This window comes from Drosophila yakuba, chromosome 2R (genome assembly GCF_016746365.2).
Source record: "Drosophila yakuba strain Tai18E2 chromosome 2R, Prin_Dyak_Tai18E2_2.1, whole genome shotgun sequence".
Lineage (NCBI taxonomy): Eukaryota > Metazoa > Arthropoda > Insecta > Diptera > Drosophilidae > Drosophila > Drosophila yakuba.
The window spans coordinates 1,210,405-1,236,923 of NC_052528.2; the positions used below are offsets into that span (position 1 = coordinate 1,210,405).

At 40.2% G+C, this 26,519-nt stretch overlaps 2 protein-coding genes across 3 annotated transcripts in view; one reads left to right on the plus strand and one right to left on the minus strand.

Annotated features, from left to right (window-relative positions):
- Positions 1–2,796: 2,796 nt before the first annotated feature.
- The window catches only part of LOC6539310 (scavenger receptor class B member 1), a 286,125-nt gene continuing 262,402 nt past the window's right edge, over positions 2,797–26,519 (plus strand). Inside the window, exon 1 of one of the 2 annotated variants that reach the window (XM_039372237.2) lies at positions 2,797–3,324. In XM_039372237.2, coding sequence (XP_039228171.1) covers positions 3,057–3,324 — 268 coding nt within the window. In that variant the 5' untranslated portion in view covers positions 2,797–3,056. The remainder of the gene's footprint in view (positions 3,325–26,519) is intronic. The other variant, XM_002086163.4, reaches the window with a different exon arrangement.
- On the minus strand, positions 17,536–24,376 carry LOC120321024. The gene is made up of 2 exons (XM_039372238.2): positions 24,215–24,376; positions 17,536–18,584 (listed from the first exon to the last, which is right to left on the minus strand). The coding sequence occupies exon 2, from the start codon at positions 18,401–18,403 to the stop codon at positions 17,846–17,848; it is 558 nt and encodes a 185-aa protein (XP_039228172.1). The 5' UTR covers positions 18,404–18,584; positions 24,215–24,376; the 3' UTR covers positions 17,536–17,845.

Below are 26,519 nucleotides of genomic sequence, written 5' to 3' on the forward strand. Positions count from 1 at the left end.
ATATATTTAGTATATATTAGTATATATTTATGTAAATATGTATTATTGCACAGGATCACTAGCCGAGTCAATATGACTGTGTCCGCCCGTATTACACGCCTACGATGTGTAACTTTGTGTAAGTAAGTACGCTGCCGACGCTTACTGAGCACACAATACTGTTACGCCCACACTTTAAAAATGTTTTGCATTTTTGTGCTAATTTGTATCGATATACCAAAAATATTTTGGGCACTCCAATTTCATTTATTTTTATTGAATAAAAAAGTATATAGTATTAGTTAAAAGTATTTACATAATTGCAATATCCATCGATTTCGAACTTTTTTTTTATGACATATGTATTGTATGTTCTAAGTCGGGTTTAAAGGCCAAGCCATGTGCCATTGCATTTATTATACCCGTTACTCGTAGAGTAAAAGGGTATACTAGATTCGTTAAAAAGTACGTAACGGGCAGAAGGAAGCGTTTCCGACCATATAAAGTATATATATTCTTCATCAGGAACAAAAGCCGAGTCGGTATGGCCATGTCCGTCTGTCCGTCCGTCTGTCCGTATGAACGTCGAGATCTTAGGTACTACAAAAGCTAGAAAGTTGAGATTAAGCATACAGACTCCAGAGACATAGACGCAGCGCAAGTTTGTCGATTTATGTTGCCACGCCCATAAACCGCCCAAAACTGCCATGCCCACAATTTTGAAAAATGTTTTGATGTTTATTCATTTTTATACCCGTTACTCGTAGAGTAAAAGGGTATACTAGATTCGTTGAAAAGTATGTAACAGGCAGAAGGAAGCGTTTCCGACCATATAAAGTATATATATTCTTGATCAGGATCAGTTGCCGAGTCGATCTGGCCATGTCCGTCTGTCCGTCCGTCTGTCTGTCCGTCTGTCCGTATGAACGTCGAGATCTCAGGAACTACAAAAGCTAGAAAGTTGAGATTAAGTATACAGACTCCAGGGACATAGACGCAGTGCAAGTTTGTCGATTCATGTTGCCACGCCCACTCTAACGCCCACAAACCGCCCAAAACTGCCACGCCCACATTTTTGAAAAATGTTTTGATATTTTTTCATTTTTGTATTGGTCTTGTAAATTTCTATCGATTTGCCAAAAAACTTTTTGCCACGCCCACTCTAACGCCCACAAACCGCCCAAAGCTGCTACGCCCACACTTTTGAAAAATGTTTTGAAATTTTTTCATTTTTGTATTGGTCTTGTAAATTTCTATCGATTTGCCAAAAAAGTTTTTGCCACGCCCACTCTAACGCCTACAAACCGCCCAAAGCTGCTACTCCCACACTTTTGAAAAATGTTTTGATTTTTTTTCATTTTTGTATTAGTCTTGTAAATTTCTATCGATTTGCCAAAAAACTTTCTGCCACGCCCACTATAACGCCTACAAACCGCCAAAAGCTGTGTTTAAGACTCTCCTTCTCCCTTCCACTAGCTGAGTAACGGGTATCAGATAGTCGGGGAACTCGACTATAGCGTTCTCTCTTGTTTTTTATTAGTCTTATAAATTTCTATCGATCTGCCAACAAATTTTTGCCACGCCCAAAAACCACTAAAAACTGTCAGTGGGGAAGACTCTCCTTTGAACTTCCACTAGCTGAGTAATGGGTATCTGATAGTCGGGAAACTCGACTATAGCGTTCTCTCTTGTTTAACTTTGTTTTAATATCGGGAACTGTGTACATATAACAAAAAGGGAACTGAAAATGTGCTAGTTGACTATGATATCGTACGCAACGCAATTTCATTTCAAAATTTGACTGTGCCCACCCTAACTCTTTTATCTGTGACGCATGCTTAACGATTTCTATACCCGTTACTTGTAGAGTAAAAGGGTATGCTAGATTTGTTGAAAAGTATGTAACAGGCAGAAGGAAGCGTTTCCGACCGTTTCCGCGGCGCAAGCTTGTTACCACGCCCAATCTAACGCCCAACAGCCCCTAAAAACTCCCACGCCCACACTTTTGAAAACTGGTTTGATATTTTTTCAGTTGTGTATTAGTCTTGTAAATTTCTATCGGTACGCCAAAAAAACCGTCCAGAACGCTACACCCACACCTTTGCAACATTTTTTTTATTTTTTTATTTAGTTCTTGTTATTATCTATATGTATCAATACGCCAGAAAAATGTTATTATTTTTCTTTTGCACTTCCATTCTATTGCATTCTTTCTTGCTTTTAACTAAAAATTGTTGCATTTGTTAATACCTATTGATATAAAAAAATATTTTAGTAGATTAAGTATTATAATACTAACACTTGATGACATTATTATGTTAATAACACGCCTGATGTTATGAAATGTAATTATATCTGCAAACAAGCAACGTAATTTATTAACTGATACCAAAAGGTGGCAAATATATTTTTATTGCAGGTCCAATTTTTAATATTTTAGACGCTTGATTACTGTTAATGTCCTCAGGTCTTGCGACAATTTTTTTTGTGAGAGTACATATTTAATTACTCTGTTACACAACTGGACAAAGAGTAATTAAGGGTATTTAGAATTTGATAAATAAAATTACAGAACAATATTTATGTAAATTATAAGTCAAAACGCAGCTGATATCGTATTTTGCCATCGCCATGCCAAGCAGCGAACTTCCAACAGAGTCTTAAACTGGTTTTGCTTTAAGATAACTATTGATTGTTGGCTTTTTCTAGATCAGAAGACCGGCAGAAAACAATGCAACAGCTGAGCCGTCGATCCGCGCGACCCTAGACTGTAAGTACGGGCACTCTCTGATCCTCTCCTTTTGTCGCTCTTTTTGATTGTGCTCATTTGATGATAATACTAAACATTTAATGTCGCCCGTGCTTTCATTCATAAGCGGGCAATGCTTGTGAACGGGCGACAACGCAATACGGGATAAAGATACTTTGATAAAAGAATGTATAAGAAGCTCCAGCAGCAAAGGCATACAAAAGTTTATTAAGTGCCGTGGCAGAAGAGCAAATCTAAAGTGTAAAGTGGACCATTATTTAAAACAACATTCTATATATGATTTAAAAAAAGGAAACCAACGGCAAATATGAAGGAGTTTACCAAAATGTTTGCGCGCCGATATAGTTCAATTTCAAGAGACGTAGATAGCAGCATTCAGGGGCAGTCAGCGGTGGCCCCTGAATCTGGGTTGAGCACTGACGCAGATCCTGTGGTGTCTTGTTCCGCTCAGGTAGCCCTGCAACGCATCCAGCGCCGCAAAAGTCTTAAGGCAAATCGTTCAATGAATCCGATAGACATATTAAGCAGCTTTTTTAACGAGCCAATCCAAGGCAAACGGAATCGAGTTCCTACCCGTAAGTTATACTGAAAAAATTAGACCCATGCTTTCTCGATGAAATATACACATTTTCGTTATATCGTTCGCATTTGGGGACGAACAAAAACCTGATAAATAGTCATCAAAGTTGTTTAGCATAGCACTCTATGCTTGTTTTTGTCTTGATTGTTAAATATAAAAAACAATGTCGACTATGGCATAGTTCGGATTTCAGATTTCCCTGACTATCTTGTCAAACCACAAAATATGGTGAACAAATTATATTAATTACTTTTGAAATCCGTTTGACCCTGAACTTGACTATAATAAAACTCAAATAACCAGAAACTGAAACATTTTAAAACTTTCCTTATATGAGTCGTGAGACAAGTGGATTGTTTAACTGACTTACTGTTGCATAGTATGCTGAAGAGGGCGACAACGATCAAAGGTGACCTTAAATTGCAATGCCGAGACAACCTTGCTTATATGTATATACAACACAAAAAATCGTTTGGTAAAATTTTAGGGGATACCCTACCTATTTTATAAAAGGCGTATTATTATTTCATTATAAATAAATGCAATCTCAAAATTTTAATAATTCTTCGCTAAGATGTTTTAGAATAGAAATGATAATTTATTAAGATTCGATAAAATATTGGGCGTAGGGCTTAAAGAAACGTCATTTCATTTTACTTTTGTATGCTGAAATTGTTTTTATTTAGAGTTATACACATTTTATATTGTCATTTTGAGTACCATTAAAATAAAAATCAACCAAAAGTATTAAAAACTAGGTTTAAATGATATTCTATTTCGCCTGATATCTGTTATTATGTAGCATTTGAAAGTGAAAACGACTTTTAGTTAAGTAAAAAAAAACCAAAAACTAATAATCTATTAGGCATCCTATTTAATAGAAGTGGATCGAAAAAAATACTTTCTTTTTTTCCGTGACATTATGATTCCAGATTTTTTGTTAGTAATAGTTAGCTTGACACAATCGGTTTTTTTTCCTATTACTTGCAAATTTAGTTGAAAAGCATGTTTGTGTCAACATTTGGCATCTGCTGAAGCAATGCATAAGTTTGCTAAATACTACCTTATCATACATGAGGCGCCTATATATTGGTTTTGGGTGTAATAATATGTTACATTAATTATACCCGTTACTCGTAGAGTATAAGGGTATACGAGATTCGTTAATAAGTATGTATTAGGCAGAAGGAACCGGTTTCGACCATGTGAAGTATATATATTCTTGATCAGGATCAATAGTCTAATCGATCTGGCCGTGTCCGTCTTTCCGTCCGTATGAACGTCGAGATTTCAGGAACTATAAATGCTGTAAATTCTTTAAATGCATGCTGTGAAATTTCTCCTTCGCATTTTCACTAGCTTTCTAGCGGGTATCAAATTGTCGGGGAACTTGACTATAGCGGTTTTATATGATTATATATGGTTTTAATTCTGAAAGTGGTTCCAAATAGAAGTAGATACAAAATTTGCAAAAATACTCTCCAGCTTAATTTAATATTCTCGACGCTATTTGAACATACACTTATTTAAAGAAACACAGATGGAATAGATCTGATAGTCTTATATTACATACAAATTAGATACTAGACAAAAACAAGAGAGAACGCTATAGTCGAGATCCCCGACTATCTGATACCCGTTACTCAGATATAAATTTACAAAAATAATACAAAAATGAAAAAATATCAAAACATTTTTCAAAAGTTTGGGCGTTGCAGTTTTGGGAGGTTTGTAGGCGTTGGAGTGGGCGTGGCAAGGTAAATAGACAAACTTGCGCTGCGTCTAAGTCTGCATGCTGCATATCAACGCTTTTGTAGTTCCTGAGATCTCGACGTTCATACGGACAGACAGACCGACGGACAGACGGACGAACAGACGGACGGACAGACGGACGGACGGACAGACAGACGGACAGAAAGACGGACATGGGCAAATCGGCTCGGCTATCGATCCTAATCAAGAATAAATATACTTTATGTGGTCGGACACGCTTCTTTCTGCCTGTTACATAATTTTCAACGAATCTAGTATACCCTTTTGCTTTACGAATAAAGGGTATAAAAATAATACAAAACAATGTTTGAAATCAATATAATAATAAAAATAAAATTGAAAACTTTACTATAAAAACAACAATAAAAACTCCTACGCCGGGTTTTCATATATAAGGAATACCGACCACTTAAACCCCATTACTAGCGATGGAATGCAGCAATTTAAAAAATGTTAAAGAAAGTAAAACAAGCTCGATTGGCAAGAACTTTTTTTCGTATCTAAAATATACTCTGATAAAAGCCAAAATATATTAGCTATTTATTGTTCAAATTTAATCATAATCATAGGATAATTAAATTGCAGATAAAGTTGTACGATATGCGCAATATTTAAACGGCATCTGATCAAACATTTTTCAAGATGAAATCTCATATTTTAAGCGATACCCGCCATCGTTACAGAATGAGTTAGACAAGTCTGTAGCAGGCAAGAATAAGAGTGCTTACTTTTTTTTTATCGATGTATAGTTTATTGTGCTTATAAAAATACTTAATATGTAGAGTAAAATATAGTCGCAGTAAAAATGTTTGATACTTTTCTATTGATGCATAACACGAAAGAAGAAGTTTGTAAGTTCGTTTATAAACCGAACATGATTAAAACATTTCCGGTTTTGATTCATATTGCGAAAGAAATATATATTATATATTATTGAAGTGTTTGTATGAATGTATAATATGATATGACTTCGGTGTCAAACTAAAAAAAACTTGTTTTTGCAGTATGTCTAAAACCTTTGCATATTATCAATGATGTGTTATAAGTCGATCTGTGTCCGTCTGTCTGTCCGTAAGTATGAGTGCTGTGATCTCGGTAACTACAAAAGCTTGAAAGTGGAGATTCAGCATGCAGATTTTAGGACATATGTAAAAGCAGAGCAAGTTTGCTTTCAGTTTGACATTCCAAAATGTTCCAGGGAATATTTGCTACCACATTAAGTGTGTATGTTCTTGATCCCTATCAACAGCTGTGCATCCGATTCTACACAAGCTTGTCTCTCAGTTTTCCAAGAAGTCTTTTATTGTAGGTAGTATAAAGTCGATCCCAGATCGCTTTAATTTGGTACCAGCTTTTTGACAAATTATTATTTGAATACCATACCTATTTTATAAAAGGCGTATTATTATTTCATTATAAATAAATGCAATCTCAAAATTTTAATAATTCTTCGCTAAGATGTTTTAGAATAGAAATGATAATTTATTAAGATTCGATAAAATATTGGGCGTAGGGCTTAAAGAAACGTCATTTCATTTTACTTTTGTATGCAGAAATTGTTATACCCGTTTCTCGTAGAGTAAAAGGGTATACTAGATTCGTTGAAAAGTATGTAACAGGCAGAAGGAAGGGTTTCCGACCATATAAAGTATATATATTCTTGATCAGGACCAATAGCCGAGTCGATATGACCATGTCCGTCTGTCCGTCTGTCTGTCCGTCCGTATGAACGCTGTGATCTCAGGAACTACAAAAGCTAGAAAGTTGAGATTAAGCATACAGACTCCAGAGACATAGACGCAGCGCAAGTTTGTCGATTCATGTTGCCACGCCCACTCTAACGCCCACAAACCGCCCAAAACTGCCACGCCCACACTTTTGAAAATTTTTTTAATATTTTTTCATTTTTGTATTGGTCTTGTAAATTTCTATCGATTTATCAAAAAACTTTTTGCCACGCCCACTCTAACGCCTACAAACCGCCCAAAGCTGCTACGCCCACACTTTTGAAAAATGTTTTGAAATTTTTTCATTTTTGTATTGGTCTTGTAAATTTCTATCGATTTGCCAAAAAACTTTTTGCCACGCCCACTCTAACGCCCACGAACCGCCCAAAGCTGCTACTCCCACACTTTTGAAAAATGTTTTGATATGTTTTCATTTTTTTATTAGTCTTGGAAAATTTTATCGATTTGCCAAAAAACTTTCTGCCACGCCCACTATAACGCCTACAAACCGCCAAAAACTGTGTTTAAGACTCTCCTTCTCCCTTCCACTAGCTGAGTAACGGGTATCAGATAGTCGGGGAACTCGACTATAGCGTTCTCTCTTGTTCTTATTTAGAGTTATACACATTTTATATTGTCATTTTGAGTACCATTAAAATAAAAATCAACCAAAAGTATTAAAAACTAGGTTTAAATGATATTCTATTTCGCCTGATATCTGTAATTATGTAGCATTTGAAAGTGAAAACGACTTTTAGTTAAGTAAAAAAAAACCAAATCTAATAATCTATATCAATCTTAAACACTTTGGCACGGGGTATAAACCAAAGCCTCACTATACAATAGTTTTGATATTATTATTTGTCCATAAATTCCCAAATTTACTTAGGCATCCTATTTAATAGAAGTGGATCGAAGAAAATACTTTCTTTTTTTCCGTGACATTATGATTCCAGATTTTTTGTTAGTAATAGTTAGCTTGACACAATCGGTTTCTTTTCCTATTACTTGCAAATTTAGTTGAAAAGCATGTTTGTGTCAACATTTGGCATCTGCTGAAGCAATGCATAAGTTTGCTAAATACTACCTTATCATACATGAGGCGCCTATATATTGGTTTTGGGTGTAATAATATGTTACATTAATTATACCCGTTACTCGTAGAGTATAAGGGTATACGAGATTCGGTAATAAGTATGTATTAGGCAGAAGGAACCGGTTTCGACCATGTGATGTATATATATTCTTGATCAGGATCAATAGCCTAATCGATCTGGCCATGTCCGTCTTTCCGTCCGTATGAACGTCAAGATTTCAGGAACTATAAATGCTGTAAATTCTTTAATTGCATGCTGTGAAATTTCTCCTTCGCATTTCCACTAGCTTTCTAGCGGGTATCAAATTGTCGGGGAACTTGACTATAGCGGTTTTATATGATTATATATGGTTTTAATTCTGAAAATGGTTCCAAATAGAAGTAGATACAAAATTTGCAAAAATACTCTCCAGCTTAATTTAATATTCTCGACGCTATTTAAACAAACAGTTATTTAAAAAAACACAGATGGAATAGATCTGATAGTCTTATATTACATACAAATTAGATACTAGACAAAAACAAGAGATAACGCTATAACGTTCCCCGACTATCTGATACCCGTTACTCAGCTAGTGTAAGTGCGAAGGACAGTTTTTGGCAGTTTGTGGGCGTTAGAGTGGGCATGGCCAAAAGTTTTTTGGCGAATAGATAGAAATTTACAAGACTAATACAAAAATGAATAAATATCAAAACATTTTTCAAAAGTGTGGGCGTGGCAGCTGTGGGCGCTTTGTGGGCGTTAGAGTGGGCGTGGCAAAAAGTTTTTTTGCAAATCGATAGAAATTTACAAGACCAATACAAAAATGAAAAAATATTAAAACATTTTTCAAAAGTGTGGGCGTCGCAGTTTTGGGCGGTTTGTGGGCGTTAGAGTGGGCGTGGCAGCATGATTCGACAAACTTGCGCTGCGTCTATGTCCCTGCAGTCTGTATGCCTAATCTCAACTTTCTAGCTTTTGTAGTTCCTGAGATCTCGACGTTCATACGGACAGACAGACGGACAGACGGACAGACGGACGGACAGACGGACATGGCCAAATCGACTCGGCTATTGATCCTGATCAAGAATATATATACTTTATATGGTCGGAAACGCTTCCTTCTGCCTGTTACATACTTTTCAACGAATCTAGTATACCCTTTTACTCTACGAGTAACGGGTATAACAAGAGAGAACGCTATAGTCGAGATCCCCGACTATCTGATACCCGTTACTCAGATAGAAATTTACAAAAATAATACAAAAATGAAAAAATATCAAAACATTTTTCAAAAGTGTGGGCGTTGCAGTTTTGGGAGGTTTGTAGGCGTTGGAGTGGGCGTGGCAAGGTAAATAGACAAACTTGCGCTGCGTCTAAGTCTGCATGCTGCATATCAACGCTTTTGTAGTTCCTGAGATCTCGACGTTCATACGGACAGACAGACCGACGGACAGACGGACGAACAGACGGACGGACAGACGGACGGACGGACAGACGGACGGACAGACAGACGGACAGAAAGACGGACATGGGCAGATCGACTCGGCTATCGATCCTAATCAAGAATAAATATACTTTATGTGGTCGGACACGCTTCTTTCTGCCTGTTACATAATTTTCAACGAATCTAGTATACCCTTTTGCTTTACGAATAAAGGGTATAAAAATAATACAAAACAATGTTTGAAATCAATATAATAATAAAAATAAAATTGAAAACTTTACTTTAAAAACAACAATAAAAACTCCTACGCCGGGATTTCATATATAAGGAATACCGACCACTTGCACCCCATTACTAGCGATGGAATGCAGCAATTTAGAGGATGTTAAAGAAAGTAAAAAAAGCTCGATTGGCAAGAACTTTTTTTCGTATCTAAAATATACTCTGATAAAAGCCAAAATATATTAGCTATTTATTGTTCAAATTTAATCATAATCATAGGATAATTAAATTGCAGATAAAGTTGTACGATATGCGCAATATTTAAACGGCATCTGATCAAACATTTTTCAAGATGAAATCTCATATTTTAAGCGATACCCGCCATCGTTACAGAATGAGTTAGACAAGTCTGTATGGCAGGCAAGAATAAGAGTGCTTACTTTTTTTTTATCGATGTATAGTTTATAGTGCTTATAAAAATACTTAATATGTAGAGTAAAATATAGTCGCAGTAAAAATGTTTGATACTTTTCTATTGATGCATAACACGAAAGAAGAAGTTTGTAAGTTCGTTTATAAACCGAACATGATTAAAACATTTCCGGTTTTGATTCATATTGCGAAAGAAATATATATTATATATTATTGAAGTGTTTGTATGAATGTATAATATGATATGACTTCGGTGTCAAAATAAAAAAAACTTGTTTTTGCAGTATGTCTAAAACCTTTGCATATTATCAATGATGTGTTATAAGTCGATCTGTGTCCGTCTGTCTGTCCGTAAGTATGAGTGCTGTGATCTCGGTAACTACAAAAGCTTGAAAGTGGAGATTCAGCATGCAGATTTTAGGACATATGTAAAAGCAGAGCAAGTTTGCTTTCAGTTTGACGTTCCAAAATGTTCCAGGGAACATTTGCTACCACATTAAGTGTGTATGTTCTTGATCCCTATCAACAGCTGTGCATCCGATTCTACACAAGCTTGTCTCTCAGTTTTCCAAAAAGTCTTTTATTGTAAGTCGATCCCAGATCGCTTTAATTTGGTACCAGCTTTTTGACAAATTATTATTTGGCTTAAGCTTATCTGGCCTAGGAAATCGTTAAGTTATATTGTTCGGTATGCACAATTTGTTCTTTTAAATGTATGTATGTTTCTGCAAGTCCAACCTAGAGTTCTTTCCTTTCTTAATATCAATATCTTAACAAGAGAGAACGCTATAGTCGAGTTCCCCGACTATCTGATACCCGTTACTCAGCTAGTGGAAGGGAAAAGGAGAGTCTTAAACACAGTTTTTGGCGGTTTGTAGGCGTTATAGTGGGCGTGGCAGAACGTTTCTTGGCAAATCGATAGAAATTCACAAGACTAATATAAAAATGAAAAATATCAAAACATTTTTCAAAAGTGTGGGCGTATCAGCTTTGGGCGTTAGAGTGGGCGTGGCAAAAAGTTTTTTGATAAATCGATAGAAAATTACAAGACTAAACAAAAGTGAAAAAATTTCAAAACATTTTTCAAAAGTGTGGGCGTGGCAGTTTTGGGCGGTTTGTGGGCGTGGCAAAAAGTTTTTTGGTAAATAGATAGAAAATTACAGGACTAATACAAAAATGAAAATATTTCAAAACATTTTTCAAAAGTGTGGGCGTGGCAATTTTGGGCGGTTTGTGGTCGTTAGGGTGGGCGTGGCAACATGAATCGACAAACTTGCGCTGCGTCTATGTCCCTGAAGTTTGTATGCTTAATCTCAACTTTCTAGCTTTAGTAGTTCCTGAGATCTCGACGTTCATACGGACGGACAGACGGACGGACAGACGGACGGACAGACGGACGGACAGACGGACGGACAGACGGTCGGAAACGCTTCCTTCTGCCTGTTACATACTTTTCAACGAATCTAGTATACCCTTTTACTCTACGAGTAACGGGTATAAAAATAGTTTTCTTTTGCAGACAAAACATCCTGTCAAAATTTGTAACTTTTCTTGTGCGCTTCATTATCAGTTACAGATACAACCGGCCAATACTTTGAATGTGGTACCCCTTTAAAATATATTAAACACATAATGGAGTCATTCAGACTATTTTTGTGTTTCGGTAAAATCGATAGAATTTTACAGGACAAGAATATAATAAAAGAAAATAAAATTTTTTAAAAATAAAATCAGTGCGACGGAGATAAATATGCAATTAGAAAAGCGGATGTTATGAAGATCACATAAAATTCTATCGATTTTATCGTAACTGATTAGGCGTAGATAATTTTTATATTAAAGAAATTGGCAACACAATTGTGTGCGTGGGCAAAATGTTTTAGGCACATTGATAAAAATTGGCAGGACAACCGACAAATTTTTAAACAGACTGAGTGTGAAATATCTGCCTGATTTGTGGACGTTAGCGTGACGATGACATCTCTAGAATCTGCATGATAGGATATAACTTTTTTGCTTTTTAAGAATCCGTTTGCTTGATACGCACAGCCGGAGGGGCATGGTCTAATCAAAGTTCTTTTAGAGCATAGATACAATTTGTGATAAAAAAAATTAAATATAAAATACTAAACCATTTTTAAAAGTGGACAGGACTAATATTAAAATGCTAATTTTTCCAAGTTTATTAATGTATAGGCACTGGCATCTATGGCCTTCAGCTCGCAAAATTTAGAACTATCCTACACATGGGTTTGTTATTCTTATTTATTTTGTGTATTAATTTAATTTTTCAAGGAATTTAAGGATAATTTCGATGTTTTGTTTGTTAAAAGATTAAGTGGCAAAGATGTGTGGCATGTCAAGGATAAGTGCATAGAATGTGGAATACTTCTATTGCTGAGGGGGAAAAATGTTTAAAGTGCGTACTGGTTATTTTGGTGTGCGCTGGTCGAATGCGGATTATAATAAATTCCCGTCTTTTGTAAAATTCGAGCAGCTTAAATGGGGAGTCGGTGCTTGGTGTAGTTTCTTTACTCGTAGAGTAAAAGGGTATACTAGATTCGTTGAAAAGTATGTAACAGGCAAAAGAAAGCGTTTCCGACCGTATGAAGTATAATATATATATTCTTGATCCGAATCAACCGTCTGTATGAACGTAGAGATCTCAGGACCTATAAAAACTAGAAGGTTGAGATTCAGAATGCAGACTCCAGAGACGCTTGTTGATTCATGTTGCCACGACAACTTTAACGCAAACCGCCAAAAACTGCCACGCCCACTCCTTTAAAAAATGTTTTCATTTTATTATTAGTCTTGTGAATTTCTATTGATTTAAAGAAATGCTTCTTGCACCGGCCACTCTAACGCCCACAAACCGCCCAAAGCTGCCACGCCCACACTTTTAAAAAATGTTTTGATATTTTATTTTTAGGTCGTAAATTTCTGTTGATTTGCCAAATAACGTTTTTCCACGCCCACTGTTAGGTCGATAAACCGCCAAAAAATGTCAGTGCTAAAATTTTTCCTTCGCACTTCCACCAGCTGAGTAACGGGTATCAGATAGTCGGGGAACTCGATAGCATTCTCTCTTGTTTCTTTTTAGTTGGTGTTTTATGTAATTTATGTAATAATGAAATTATTTGACTTTTTGGATTCGGTCTGCACCGTGAGAAATGATATTAAGTGCAGGAATTTTCCACTCCACAACTTTCCTTATCCTCAAGATTATGCTATAAGACCGCATCTTCATTTAAAGCATGAATATTTGTTTATTTTTAAATATATATATATTTTTTTTTTTTACGCGCGAGTCCCATTTCTACACCTCCCGCCCAGCCTACCGAGGGGCGCTGCCGTGTATCGTTCGGCTCGAATCGCGGGAAGATAGACGCGATACAGAAGACAGTTAAGGGCGAGGAAATATATTTATACTAGCAAGATCTAAGAATTTGTTAAAAACGTTAGTATTAATCGCTTTAAGAACGGCAGAGGGTCAAAATTAGCGGTAATAGGATAGAATCTATAATAGTCAGAACATTATACTCTGCAACTCATAGTTAGATCTACATTGATTTAAAATTAGGGGTTCGTAATTCCTAGTGAATCTGCTTGGAACAGTGTAGTTTAGCCGACAAACCAAGTCGAGCTAAAAGAAGCTGGGTCCGCAAAAATCTAATTTTTTAAATTTGAAAGGTGGAGTTGTTTGCCCAAGCTTGCCCACCAATTAGTTTTTTATGCCCACGTCCAGTTTAGAAAATATAATTTAGTTTAGAAAATATAAGCACTTAAGGAATTAAGCATTTTCCATACCTCAAAACTAAATATTTTCAAACAAAATCGTTGGCCCACCCTTTAAAAATGCTTTTTATCGTTTGGCTACCCTTTAAAAATTTTTTTTTTCGTTTGTCTACCCTTAAAAAAAAATAAAAACGTTTGCCCACCACTTAAAACTAAATATTTTTTAAACAAAATTCAAATAAATCTCACAATTTAGGCAAAAAACTCTCTCTTTCTCTTTCTTACTACCTGTAGATTTTAATTAGTTTATTAAAAATATTTAACTTTGGTGGCAAGAATAATTAGTTTAAGCTCGGAACTACGACAACGAAAAAATGCGTGTGCTTGTGTTGAATTCAATTTTTCGACTTCATCTCTGTTTAACATATGTCTTCTTAGGCCTAGCTTAACAGAGGTTGGCGAAGACGGGGCGAATTCGCAAAGAGCGAGAGAGAACTATATTATGCTCCCGCCTTCGCCGTAAACTAACTTACACTAGACTTCAAATTTGTTCTACTTCACATGCCAACAATAAACAACAAACAATAAACAATGACCGACACTATGAGTTCCGCCAACACCGGCCCCGTTGAACGCCTTCACGGCTTCAACAAATCGGCAGCGGCGCCAGCTTGTGGATCGCCCTCCGGAAGATGGCTCCATCACTCCTCCTAAGGTCGACGACCCTGACCTTGCCGTCCTCTCTTGCGTGCGTCGCGACGATCCTTCCCAGGACCCACTGTTGAGGCAGCAGGTTGTCCTCTGCCACGACGACGAGTTGGCCCTCCTCAACGTTGGCCTTCTCCTCGTGCCATTTGCCCCGAACCTGAAGGCCCAGGACATATTCCCGGGACCATCGCCGCCAGAACGTTTGCCTGGCTGACGAGACAAGCCGCCATCGCCGCAAGCAACTGAGACCCGCCTGGTCCGGGGTCCGGAGTGCTGGTGCTGCGATGAGCGGCCCGCCTGTCAGCAGGTTCCCGGGAGTTAGCGCCTCTCCGTCGCTTGGGTCCTGGCTGAGCGCTCCGAGGGGCCGCGAGTTCATAGTAGCCTCGATCCCGACGAGGACTGTTGCCAGCTCTTCGGCGTTGAAAAGTGCGCTGCCCACCGCTCGAAGGAGTAGGTGCTTTGCAGTTTTCACACCTGCCTCCCATAGTCCGCCCATGTGCGGAGCCCGAGGGGGTGTGAACGCAAATTCGCATCCGCTTTTTGATGCGAACTCGCGAATTGCGTCCGCCTGCTCCTCGATCCGATCGCGAAGAGCCAAGAAGTGGCGACTCGCTCCGACGAAGTTCGTCGCGTTGTCGCAATGCACCGTCTGCGGACATCCTCGTCGACCAATGAATCTTTGAAAAGCCAATAGAAAAGAATCAGTACTTAGATCTGAGACAATCTCTAAGTGAACCGCCTTGGACGCAAAACAAACAAATAAGGCAACGTAGGACTTATACGGGGGCCTTCCTCGAATTTTTAATCTCGTATAGACAGGGCCACAAATCAACGCCACATATCGCAAATGGGCGGAGAGCACGGAGTCTATCTGCGGGTAGATTTCCCATAATTTGTGTCATCAGTCGAGGCTTGCATTTGAAGCAGCGCACACATGATCGGACTGTCTGACTGCAGAGTTCCTGAGCGTTTACGGTCCAAATACGCTGTCGTAGGATGCTCACAAGTGCTCGAGGGCCGACATGAAAATTGGAATGGTGCAAATGCCGGACGTAGCTCTGTACAAACTGCGAGCGTTTCGTCAACAGCAAGGGAAACTTGGCATCATATGATACAGGAGCGTTAGCTAGTCGCCCCCCAACTCGCAACAACGAAAAGTTGCACCAAGTGCCTGTATCCTCATGGATGAATGGGTTCAATCGCTGAAGACTTGGGCCTTGGAGCCTTTACGAACCTTTTCAATTTCTACTTGATATTGATATTTCTATTCTTATTTATTTTGTGTATTAATTTAATTTTTCAAGGAATTTAAGGATAATTTCGATGTTTTGTTTGTTAAAAGATTAAGTGGCAAAGATGTGTGGCATGTCAAGGATAAGTGCATAGAATGTGGAATACTTCTATTGCTGAGGGGGAAAAATGTTTAAAGTGCGTACTGGTTATTTTGGTGTGCGCTGGTCGAATGCGGATTATAATAAATTCCCGTCTTTTGTAAAATTCGAGCAGCTTAAATGGGGAGTCGGTGCTTGGTGTAGTTTCTTTACTCGTAGAGTAAAAGGGTATACTAGATTCGTTGAAAAGTATGTAACAGGCAAAAGAAAGCGTTTCCGACCGTATGAAGTATAATATATATATTCTTGATCCGAATCAACCGTCTGTATGAACGTAGAGATCTCAGGACCTATAAAAACTAGAAGGTTGAGATTCAGAATGCAGACTCCAGAGACGCTTGTTGATTCATGCTGCCACGACAACTTTAACGCAAACCGCCAAAAACTGCCACGCCCACTCCTTTAAAAAATGTTTTCATTTTATTATTAGTCTTGTGAATTTCTATTGATTTAAAGAAATGCTTCTTGCACCGGCCACTCTAACGCCCACAAACCGCCCAAAGCTGCCACGCCCACACTTTTAAAAAATGTTTTGATATTTTATTTTTAGGTCGTAAATTTCTGTTGATTTGCCAAATAACGTTTTTCCACGCCCACTGTTAGGTCGATAAACCGCCAAAAAATGTCAGTGCTAAAATTTTTCCTTCGCACTTCCACCAGCTGAGTAACGGGTATCAGATAGTCGGGGAACTCGATAGCATTCTCTCTTGTTTCTTTTTAGTTGGTGTTTTATGTAATTTATGTAATAATGAAATTATTTGACTTTTTGGATTCGGTCTGCACCGTGAGAAATGATATTAAGTGCAGGAATTTTCCACTCCACAACTTTCCTTATCCTCAAGATTATGCTATAAGACCGCATCTTCATTTAAAGCATGAATATTTGTTTATTTTTAAATATATATATATTTTTTTTTTTTACGCGCGAGTCCCATTTCTACACCTCCCGCCCAGCCTACCGAGGGGCGCTGCCGTGTATCGTTCGGCTCGAATCGCGGGAAGATAGACGCGATACAGAAGACAGTTAAGGGCGAGGAAATATATTTATACTAGCAAGATCTAAGAATTTGTTAAAAACGTTAGTATTAATCGCTTTAAGAACGGCAGAGGGTCAAAATTAGCGGTAATAGGATAGAATCTATAATAGTCAGAACATTATACTCTGCAACTCATAGTTAGATCTACATTGATTTAAAATTAGGGGTTCGTAATTCCTAGTGAATCTGCTTGGAACAGTGTAGTTTAGCCGACAAACCAAGTCGAGCTAAAAGAAGCTGGGTCCGCAAAAATCTAATTTTTTAAATTTGAAAGGTGGAGTTGTTTGCCCAAGCTTGCCCACCAATTAGTTTTTTATGCCCACGTCCAGTTTAGAAAATATAATTTAGTTTAGAAAATATAAGCACTTAAGGAATTAAGCATTTTCCATACCTCAAAACTAAATATTTTCAAACAAAATCGTTGGCCCACCCTTTAAAAATGCTTTTTATCGTTTGGCTACCCTTTAAAAATTTTTTTTTTCGTTTGTCTACCCTTAAAAAAAAATAAAAACGTTTGCCCACCACTTAAAACTAAATATTTTTTAAACAAAATTCAAATAAATCTCACAATTTAGGCAAAAAACTCTCTCTTTCTCTTTCTTACTACCTGTAGATTTTAATTAGTTTATTAAAAATATTTAACTTTGGTGGCAAGAATAATTAGTTTAAGCTCGGAACTACGACAACGAAAAAATGCGTGTGCTTGTGTTGAATTCAATTTTTCGACTTCATCTCTGTTTAACATATGTCTTCTTAGGCCTAGCTTAACAGAGGTTGGCGAAGACGGGGCGAATTCGCAAAGAGCGAGAGAGAACTATATTATGCTCCCGCCTTCGCCGTAAACTAACTTACACTAGACTTCAAATTTGTTCTACTTCACATGCCAACAATAAACAACAAACAATAAACAATGACCGACACTATGAGTTCCGCCAACACCGGCCCCGTTGAACGCCTTCACGGCTTCAACAAATCGGCAGCGGCGCCAGCTTGTGGATCGCCCTCCGGAAGATGGCTCCATCACTCCTCCTAAGGTCGACGACCCTGACCTTGCCGTCCTCTCTTGCGTGCGTCGCGACGATCCTTCCCAGGACCCACTGTTGAGGCAGCAGGTTGTCCTCTGCCACGACGACGAGTTGGCCCTCCTCAACGTTGGCCTTCTCCTCGTGCCATTTGCCCCGAACCTGAAGGCCCAGGACATATTCCCGGGACCATCGCCGCCAGAACGTTTGCCTGGCTGACGAGACAAGCCGCCATCGCCGCAAGCAACTGAGACCCGCCTGGTCCGGGGTCCGGAGTGCTGGTGCTGCGATGAGCGGCCCGCCTGTCAGCAGGTTCCCGGGAGTTAGCGCCTCTCCGTCGCTTGGGTCCTGGCTGAGCGCTCCGAGGGGCCGCGAGTTCATAGTGGCCTCGATCCCGACGAGGACTGTTGCCAGCTCTTCGGCGTTGAAAAGTGCGCTGCCCACCGCTCGAAGGAGTAGGTGCTTTGCAGTTTTCACACCTGCCTCCCATAGTCCGCCCATGTGCGGAGCCCGAGGGGGTGTGAACGCAAATTCGCATCCGCTTTTTGATGCGAACTCGCGAATTGCGTCCGCCTGCTCCTCGATCCGATCGCGAAGAGCCAAGAAGTGGCGACTCGCTCCGACGAAGTTCGTCGCGTTGTCGCAATGCACCGTCTGCGGACATCCTCGTCGACCAATGAATCTTTGAAAAGCCAATAGAAAAGAATCAGTACTTAGATCTGAGACAATCTCTAAGTGAACCGCCTTGGACGCAAAACAAACAAATAAGGCAACGTAGGACTTATACGGGGGCCTTCCTCGAATTTTTAATCTCGTATAGACAGGGCCACAAATCAACGCCACATATCGCAAATGGGCGGAGAGCACGGAGTCTATCTGCGGGTAGATTTCCCATAATTTGTGTCATCAGTCGAGGCTTGCATTTGAAGCAGCGCACACATGATCGGACTGTCTGACTGCAGAGTTCCTGAGCGTTTACGGTCCAAATACGCTGTCGTAGGATGCTCACAAGTGCTCGAGGGCCGACATGAAAATTGGAATGGTGCAAATGCCGGACGTAGCTCTGTACAAACTGCGAGCGTTTCGTCAACAGCAAGGGAAACTTGGCATCATATGATACAGGAGCGTTAGCTAGTCGCCCCCCAACTCGCAACAACGAAAAGTTGCACCAAGTGCCTGTATCCTCATGGATGAATGGGTTCAATCGCTGAAGACTTGGGCCTTGGAGCCTTTACGAACCTTTTCAATTTCTACTTGATACTCGTGCTTTTGTACTATTTCGATAATCTTATGAAACGCTTCATTATATTCACTCTTGTCTTTGCATTTTCTTATAAAGCGGAACATATAAGCGAACATTCTAAGCAGTTTGAGGTGTGACGAAAACCCCTCGATGACATCCAGCAAATCGGAAGTTTGCACAGCAGGTCAGGTCGGTCAGCCCGACCACAGTCTTCCTAGCTTCCTGACGCAAGACTTCCTCATCCGGCTCGAAATGCGCATTTTTGGGCCAGTATTCTTCTTCGTCCTTCAAAAATGGTGGGCCAGTGAACCAGATCGACTACCCTATCTCGTCGACGTCACAACCTCTCGAAACGATATCTGTTGGGTTCTGCTTTGTGGGAACATGCCGCCATGTAGCTTCTCCTGACTATTCTTGAATCTCCGCTACCCTGTTCGAAACGAATGTCGCCAACGAAGATGGATGAGATCGAATCCAGTGAAGAGTAACTTCAGAGTCCGACCAGTATACAATTCGCTCGATAGGGACTTTTAATATGGGTTTGATTCTATGGCAGAGATCTGCGAGAAGGTGAGCGGCACATAACTCAAGCCTTGGGAGCGTTTTGGTCTTGAGCGGCGCTACTTTTGACTTTGAAGTCAAAAACGATAATTTAAAACCTTTTACAGTTTTTCTACTTATATAGACGCAAGCTCCATAAGCTCTCATGGAGGCGTCGGCAAAGGCATGTAGCTGTACCGGTGACAATGGGTCGGTATGCACGAACCGAAGAATCGATATCTCATCCAGTTGAGACAGAGTGCTTTTTAGCATATCCCAAGCTGTTTCCAAATGCATCGGAATGGATCAATCTAACTTATTAAGCCAGAGATCTTGCAATAGGATCTTTCCTTTAATCACAATGGGACTTAACAAGCCGAGGGAGTCAAACAGCTTCGATGTCACCGATAGTATGTTCCGTTTTGTCGCTCGGAGACCCATGACAGAAGTGTCAAATTTGAACTTGAAGGCATCTTCGCTAGGCAACCACGATATTTCTAACGCCTTAGTTGACTCTGAATCCGAGATAGGTATCGACTCAACTGCGCTCTCAGATGCAGTGACCTCAGGTGAGTTTGAAAACCGCTTTGTCAATTCAAAACCTGCTGTTTGAAGAACCTGAGACACTTCAGACTTAATTGTCTTTAGCTCATGTCATCGACGTAAAAATCGGATCCAATTATGTCGGCAGCTCTAGGGAATGAACATTTAGCAGATTCACTCAACCTCTTTAAACACCGAATAGCCAGAAATGTGGCTGGTCCAGTACCATATGTGACGGTGTTGAGCTTGTATAATCTCAAGGAATGACATAATGTGGAGTGGAAGGGATTTGTTTGTCTGTAGGCGACATATGACCAAGGGCGAGATATTCTTCCATGAATTCCAAGTACATGGTCTTCAAGTTAGGATCTCGAGACAACCTTCGCTCAAGCGACAAAAACCGACGTTTTGCAACCTGGAAGGAGTTTCCTAATCCATTTGGATCAGATTTAAACGGCAGCCTAACTTCAAACCGACCTGATGGCAATACCTGAGTAGTCTTCCTATAATGGTCTTCACATAACTTGTGCTCAGGCTACAGAATTTTCTTTGGATTTGGCATTTCCTCCAGCGACCAAAATTTCTGTAGTGTGCTGTCAATCGATACTAAAGGTTCTTCACTACAACTGAAACTATTCACAACTTGTTTCGGGACTGCAGACTTGTATCTGCCCGAAACAACCCAACCAAGTAGGGTCCTTTGTAGAGTTGGATAGTCAGGACCTTGTCTAATTAGACCAAAAGCTGGCAATTCGAAAAATGATTCTGCTCCTATCAACATATCAATTTTTTGTTACTTGTAGAAATATGGGTCTGCTAATGGTAGGTTCTTCGGGATCTTCCAATCACTGACGTTCACCGACTGATCAGTATGGTAACCGGAGATCGACTTTAAGACCCAGAAATCAAACGAGAACTCACCACGATTTATTCGCGACTTCACCACTGTGTGTACCTTTTTTTTGTCTTGAGAATTGGACTCGCCAATACCAAGTAAGCGGTTCGCCAGTTCTTCTGTTATAAAATTTGTTTGCGACCCAGAGTCCAGCAGAACTCGGGCCAAAACGTATTCTCCTTTTTTCGTACGGACGCTTACGATTGACGTAGCCAAAATCACCCTGTCCAAGGACGTGGCATGCATAACATGTGACGTGGAAGGCTGATCTTGGTTAAAAGTAGGAGATATGGTCTCTGGCGGGGGTGGCAACGCTAAACTGTTCTCAGGCACTGTATATCTATGAAGCAGAATATGGTGTGAGCGGTCACAAGCTCGACACTTTTTGCCTTTGCATTTCGAAACAGTATGGCCTTTTCGCAGACAATTGATACATAAGGAGGCAGACTTAACAAACTCGAACCTTTGCATTACAGAGAGACGCCCAAACGGGCTACAATTCTGTAGCAAATGATCTGCTGCATTGCAATAGCTACAAGTTTGCTGAGGCTTGCTGTTGGAGGAGGAACACGAGAATGAGCTACGATTATGTGGCTTGCTCGACACAATTTTATCTTCTTCAGCTGATAAATGCTGATATCGGCGATTTAACGTTTTCCTATCGATAACAGAGAACCATAAATCGAAGAAACAGTATCGATAAGGTTTCTCAAGGAGGAAGCGGACTAATGCGATATTTTAGGCAGACTAAACAATGTTGATATAATATTCATAAAGATGAGGCATTCGTTATCGTAAACCTTTCTTAAACTAGCTAGTGCCTATTCGTAATTGCTCTCAGTGACTTGGTAAGCTTTAACTGTTCCTAAAGCTTCACCAGAGAGACATGAAATTAAATGGTTAAATTTTTAGATAACTGGAATGCTGGCGTCTTTATGAACTAAAGTTTCGTTGGAGCTACAGCAGCTGATCCCGGAGCTTCGCTGACGCTTGCTACTTTCAAGGCAGACAACAGGGACATTATTTTTGCCTTGGTCACTATACTAAGCTCTTCCAACTCGTCGCCAAATTCATCGCTACAATCTATGTCTTCTATCTGTTCTTGTAATTGATTTGCCTTACTAATTGAAGCATTTAAGTTTTCTAGTCGACATTTCAATTCTTCCTCTAATAGTGGAATCGATCCCGTTTCGCTCATTTAATCAGCGAATTGTTCAGATTTGATCGGACTGTCTGACTGCAGAGTTCCTGAGCGCTTACGGTCCAAATACGCTGTCGTAGGATGCTCACAAGTGCTCGAGGGCCGACATGAAAATTGGAATGGTGCAAATGCCGGACGTAGCTCTGTACAAACTGCGAGCGTTTCGTCAACAGCAAGGGAAACTTGGCATCATATGATATAGGAGCGTTAGCTAGTCGCCCCCCAACTCGCAACAACGAAAAGTTGCACCAAGTGCCTGTATCCTCATGGATGAATGGGTTCAATCGCTGAAGACTTGGGCCGACCTTGGAGCCCTTACGAACCTTTTCAATTTCTACTTGATACTCGTGCTTTTGTACTATTTCGATAATCTTATGAAATGCTTCATTATATTCAGTCTTGTCTTTGCATTTTCTTATAAAGCGGAACATATAAGCGAACATTCTAAGCAGTTTGAGGTGTGACGAAAACCCCTCGATACCATCCAGCAAATCGGAAGTTTGCACAGCAGGTCAGGTAGGTCAGCCCGACCACAGTCTTCCTAGCTTCCTGACGCAAGACTTCCTCATCCGGCTCGAAATGCGCATTTTTGGGCCAGTATTCTTCTTCGTCCTTCAAAAATGGTGGGCCAGTGAACCAGATCGACTACCCTATCTCGTCGACGTCACAACCTCTCGAAACGATATCTGTTGGGTTCTGCTTTGTGGGAACATGCCGCCATGTAGCTTCTCCTGACTATTCTTGAATCTCCGCTACCCTGTTCGAAACGAATGTCGCCAACGAAGATGGATGAGCAGCTGATCCCGGAGCTTCGCTGACGCTTGCTACTTTCAAGGCAGACAACAGGGACATTATTTGCCTTGGTCACTATACTAAGCTCTTCCAACTCGTCGCCAAATTCATCGCTACAATCTATGTCTTCTATCTGTTCTTGTAATTGATTTGCCTTACTAATTGAAGCATTTAAGTTTTCTAGTCGACATTTCAATTCTTCCTCTAATAGTGGAATCGATCCCGTTTCGCTCATTTAATCAGCGAATTGTTCTGACCCGACTTTGGAGCTTGCTTTTCAGCTCTTCCAGAACAGATTTATTTTTGGTTTCTAGGCTCATTTTAAATTAAATATTTAAATTAATTAAATTTTATTTCCGAATTAAATAAATAAATGGCCGAAACAAATTATCTCAAATCAGACCGACAATATTATTTACATATTATTTAACATTCGAATCAATAATTAGAAATGTATTAAACCAAAAAAATAGGTTATTTTTAATTTCATAAATTATTAATTTCTTGTTCGAAATGTATATTAAATATTTTTCTGATGAGAACAACGAAAACAAATTATTTAAATTGAAATTCAAGTCACGCAGTATCAATTAATAGTGGGTGCGAAATGACGCCGAAAAGGGTATACCCGCAGAATGCAGGGTAGAGCGTCACTTGACGGTCCGCTAATCTAAGCGCGCCAACGAAAAAGGGCCAACAACAACAACGCAGGTAGCGGTGCAAAAGCGAAGCGAAAGCGAAAAGTTCACCGCTGCAGCTGCTAGTATATAAGGCTGTCTGTGTATTAGTGCGCAAGCTTGGATTAACTTCCCAACTATTAATGCGAGTTTCAACGAACGAGAGGGGGAAGGGGGGCGACAGTGATTGCAATAATAAAGTACAAAATAATAAATAAATGTTGCGTCCAAAGCGGTTCAATATATGTATGTGTATTTATTTTATCAACCAACAAATTGAATAATTTGCATGCAATCAAGCTCTACTATATTGATACGTACATATGTACCAAGAACTGAAAGCGAGGTGCATTATTCCAGCACAAGACAATAAACATTAAATTTGTCTACAACTCTAGCTTTCAATTTATTGCACAAATACCTGTGATTTCCGAATGCTAATTTTAGCGGCCACTTTCCTTAAAAGTTCCCTCGGTGGTGGCGGCAATTCCGGAAGCAGGGTATTTCGCGATCGACACGGAATATGTTTAAGAAATATTTATTGTTTACACAATAGCGCGTCGCGGGCAACAATATATTTATTTATTTGCACTCACAAAAAAAAACAAAGAATTTTTTTTTTATGTTGCACTTTTATATTATTATTATATATATATTATTTTATATATTATATGTGTCACTGTCACTAATTTGTTTAAACTAATTCTTGTCCACCCGGGGGCGCCATGAAGATTTTAATTAGTTTATTAAAAATATTTAACTTTGGTGGCAATAATAATTAGTTTAAGCTCGGAACTACGACAACGAAAAAATGCGTGTGCTTGTGTTGAATTCAATTTTTCGACTTCATCTCTGTTTAACATATGTCTTCTTAGGCCTAGCTTAACAGAGGTTGGCGAAGACGGGGCGAATTCGCAAAGAGCGAGAGAGAACTATATTATGCTCCCGCCTTCGCCGTAAACTAACTTACACTAGACTTCAAATTTGTTCTACTTCACATGCCAACAATAAACAACAAACAATAAACAATGACCGACACTATGAGTTCCGCCAACACCGGCCCCGTTGAACGCCTTCACGGCTTCAACAAATCGGCAGCGGCGCCAGCTTGTGGATCGCCCTCCGGAAGATGGCTCCATCACTCCTCCTAAGGTCGACGACCCTGACCTTGCCGTCCTCTCTTGCGTGCGTCGCGACGATCCTTCCCAGGACCCACTGTTGAGGCAGCAGGTTGTCCTCTGCCACGACGACGAGTTGGCCCTCCTCGACGTTGGCCTTCTCCTCGTGCCATTTGCCCCGAACCTGAAGGCCCAGGACATATTCCCGGGACCATCGCCGCCAGAACGTTTGCCTGGCTGACGAGACAAGCCGCCATCGCCGCAAGCAACTGAGACCCGCCTGGTCCGGGGTCCGGAGTGCTGATGCTGCGATGAGCGGCCCGCCTGTCAGCAGGTTCCCGGGAGTTAGCGCCTCTCCGTCGCTTGGGTCCTGGCTGAGCGCTCCGAGGGGCCGCGAGTTCATAGTGGCCTCGATCCCGACGAGGACTGTTGCCAGCTCTTCGGCGTTGAAAAGTGCGCTGCCCACCGCTCGAAGGAGTAGGTGCTTTGCAGTTTTCACACCTGCCTCCCATAGTCCGCCCATGTGCGGAGCCCGAGGGGGTGTGAACGCAAATTCGCATCCGCTTTTTGATGCGAACTCGCGAATTGCGTCCGCCTGCTCCTCGATCCGATCGCGAAGAGCCAGGAAGTGGCGACTCGCTCCGACGAAGTTCGTCGCGTTGTCGCAATGCACCGTCTGCGGACATCCTCGTCGACCAATGAATCTTTGAAAAGACAATAGAAAAGAATCAGTACTTAGATCTGAGACAATCTCTAAGTGAACCGCCTTGGACGCAAAACAAACAAATAAGGCAACGTAGGACTTATACGGGGGCCTTCCTCGAATTTTTAATCTCGTATAGACAGGGCCACAAAAATCAACGCCACATATCGCAAATGGGCGGAGAGCACGGAGTCTATCTGCGGGTAGATTTCCCATAATTTGTGTCATCAGTCGAGGCTTGCATTTGAAGCAGCACACACATGATCGGACTGTCTGACTGCAGAGTTCCTGAGCGCTTACGGTCCAAATACGCTGTCGTAGGATGCTCACAAGTGCTCGAGGGCCGACATGAAAATTGGAATGGTGCAAATGCCGGACGTAGCTCTGTACAAACTGCGAGCGTTTCGTCAACAGCAAGGGAAACTTGGCATCATATGATATAGGAGCGTTAGCTAGTCGCCCCCCAACTCGCAACAACGAAAAGTTGCACCAAGTGCCTGTATCCTCATGGATGAATGGGTTCAATCGCTGAAGACTTGGGCCGACCTTGGAGCCCTTACGAACCTTTTCAATTTCTACTTGATACTCGTGCTTTTGTACTATTTCGATAATCTTATGAAATGCTTCATTATATTCAGTCTTGTCTTTGCATTTTCTTATAAAGCGGAACATATAAGCGAACATTCTAAGCAGTTTGAGGTGTGACGAAAACCCCTCGATACCATCCAGCAAATCGGAAGTTTGCACAGCAGGTCAGGTAGGTCAGCCCGACCACAGTCTTCCTAGCTTCCTGACGCAAGACTTCCTCATCCGGCTCGAAATGCGCATTTTTGGGCCAGTATTCTTCTTCGTCCTTCAAAAATGGTGGGCCAGTGAACCAGATCGACTACCCTATCTCGTCGACG

Bases quoted from the DNA above. Each gene is read 5' to 3' on its own strand.
- LOC120321024 (XM_039372238.2), bottom strand. From the start codon at position 18,403: ATGGGCGGACTATGGGAGGCAGGTGTGAAAACTGCAAAGCACCTACTC.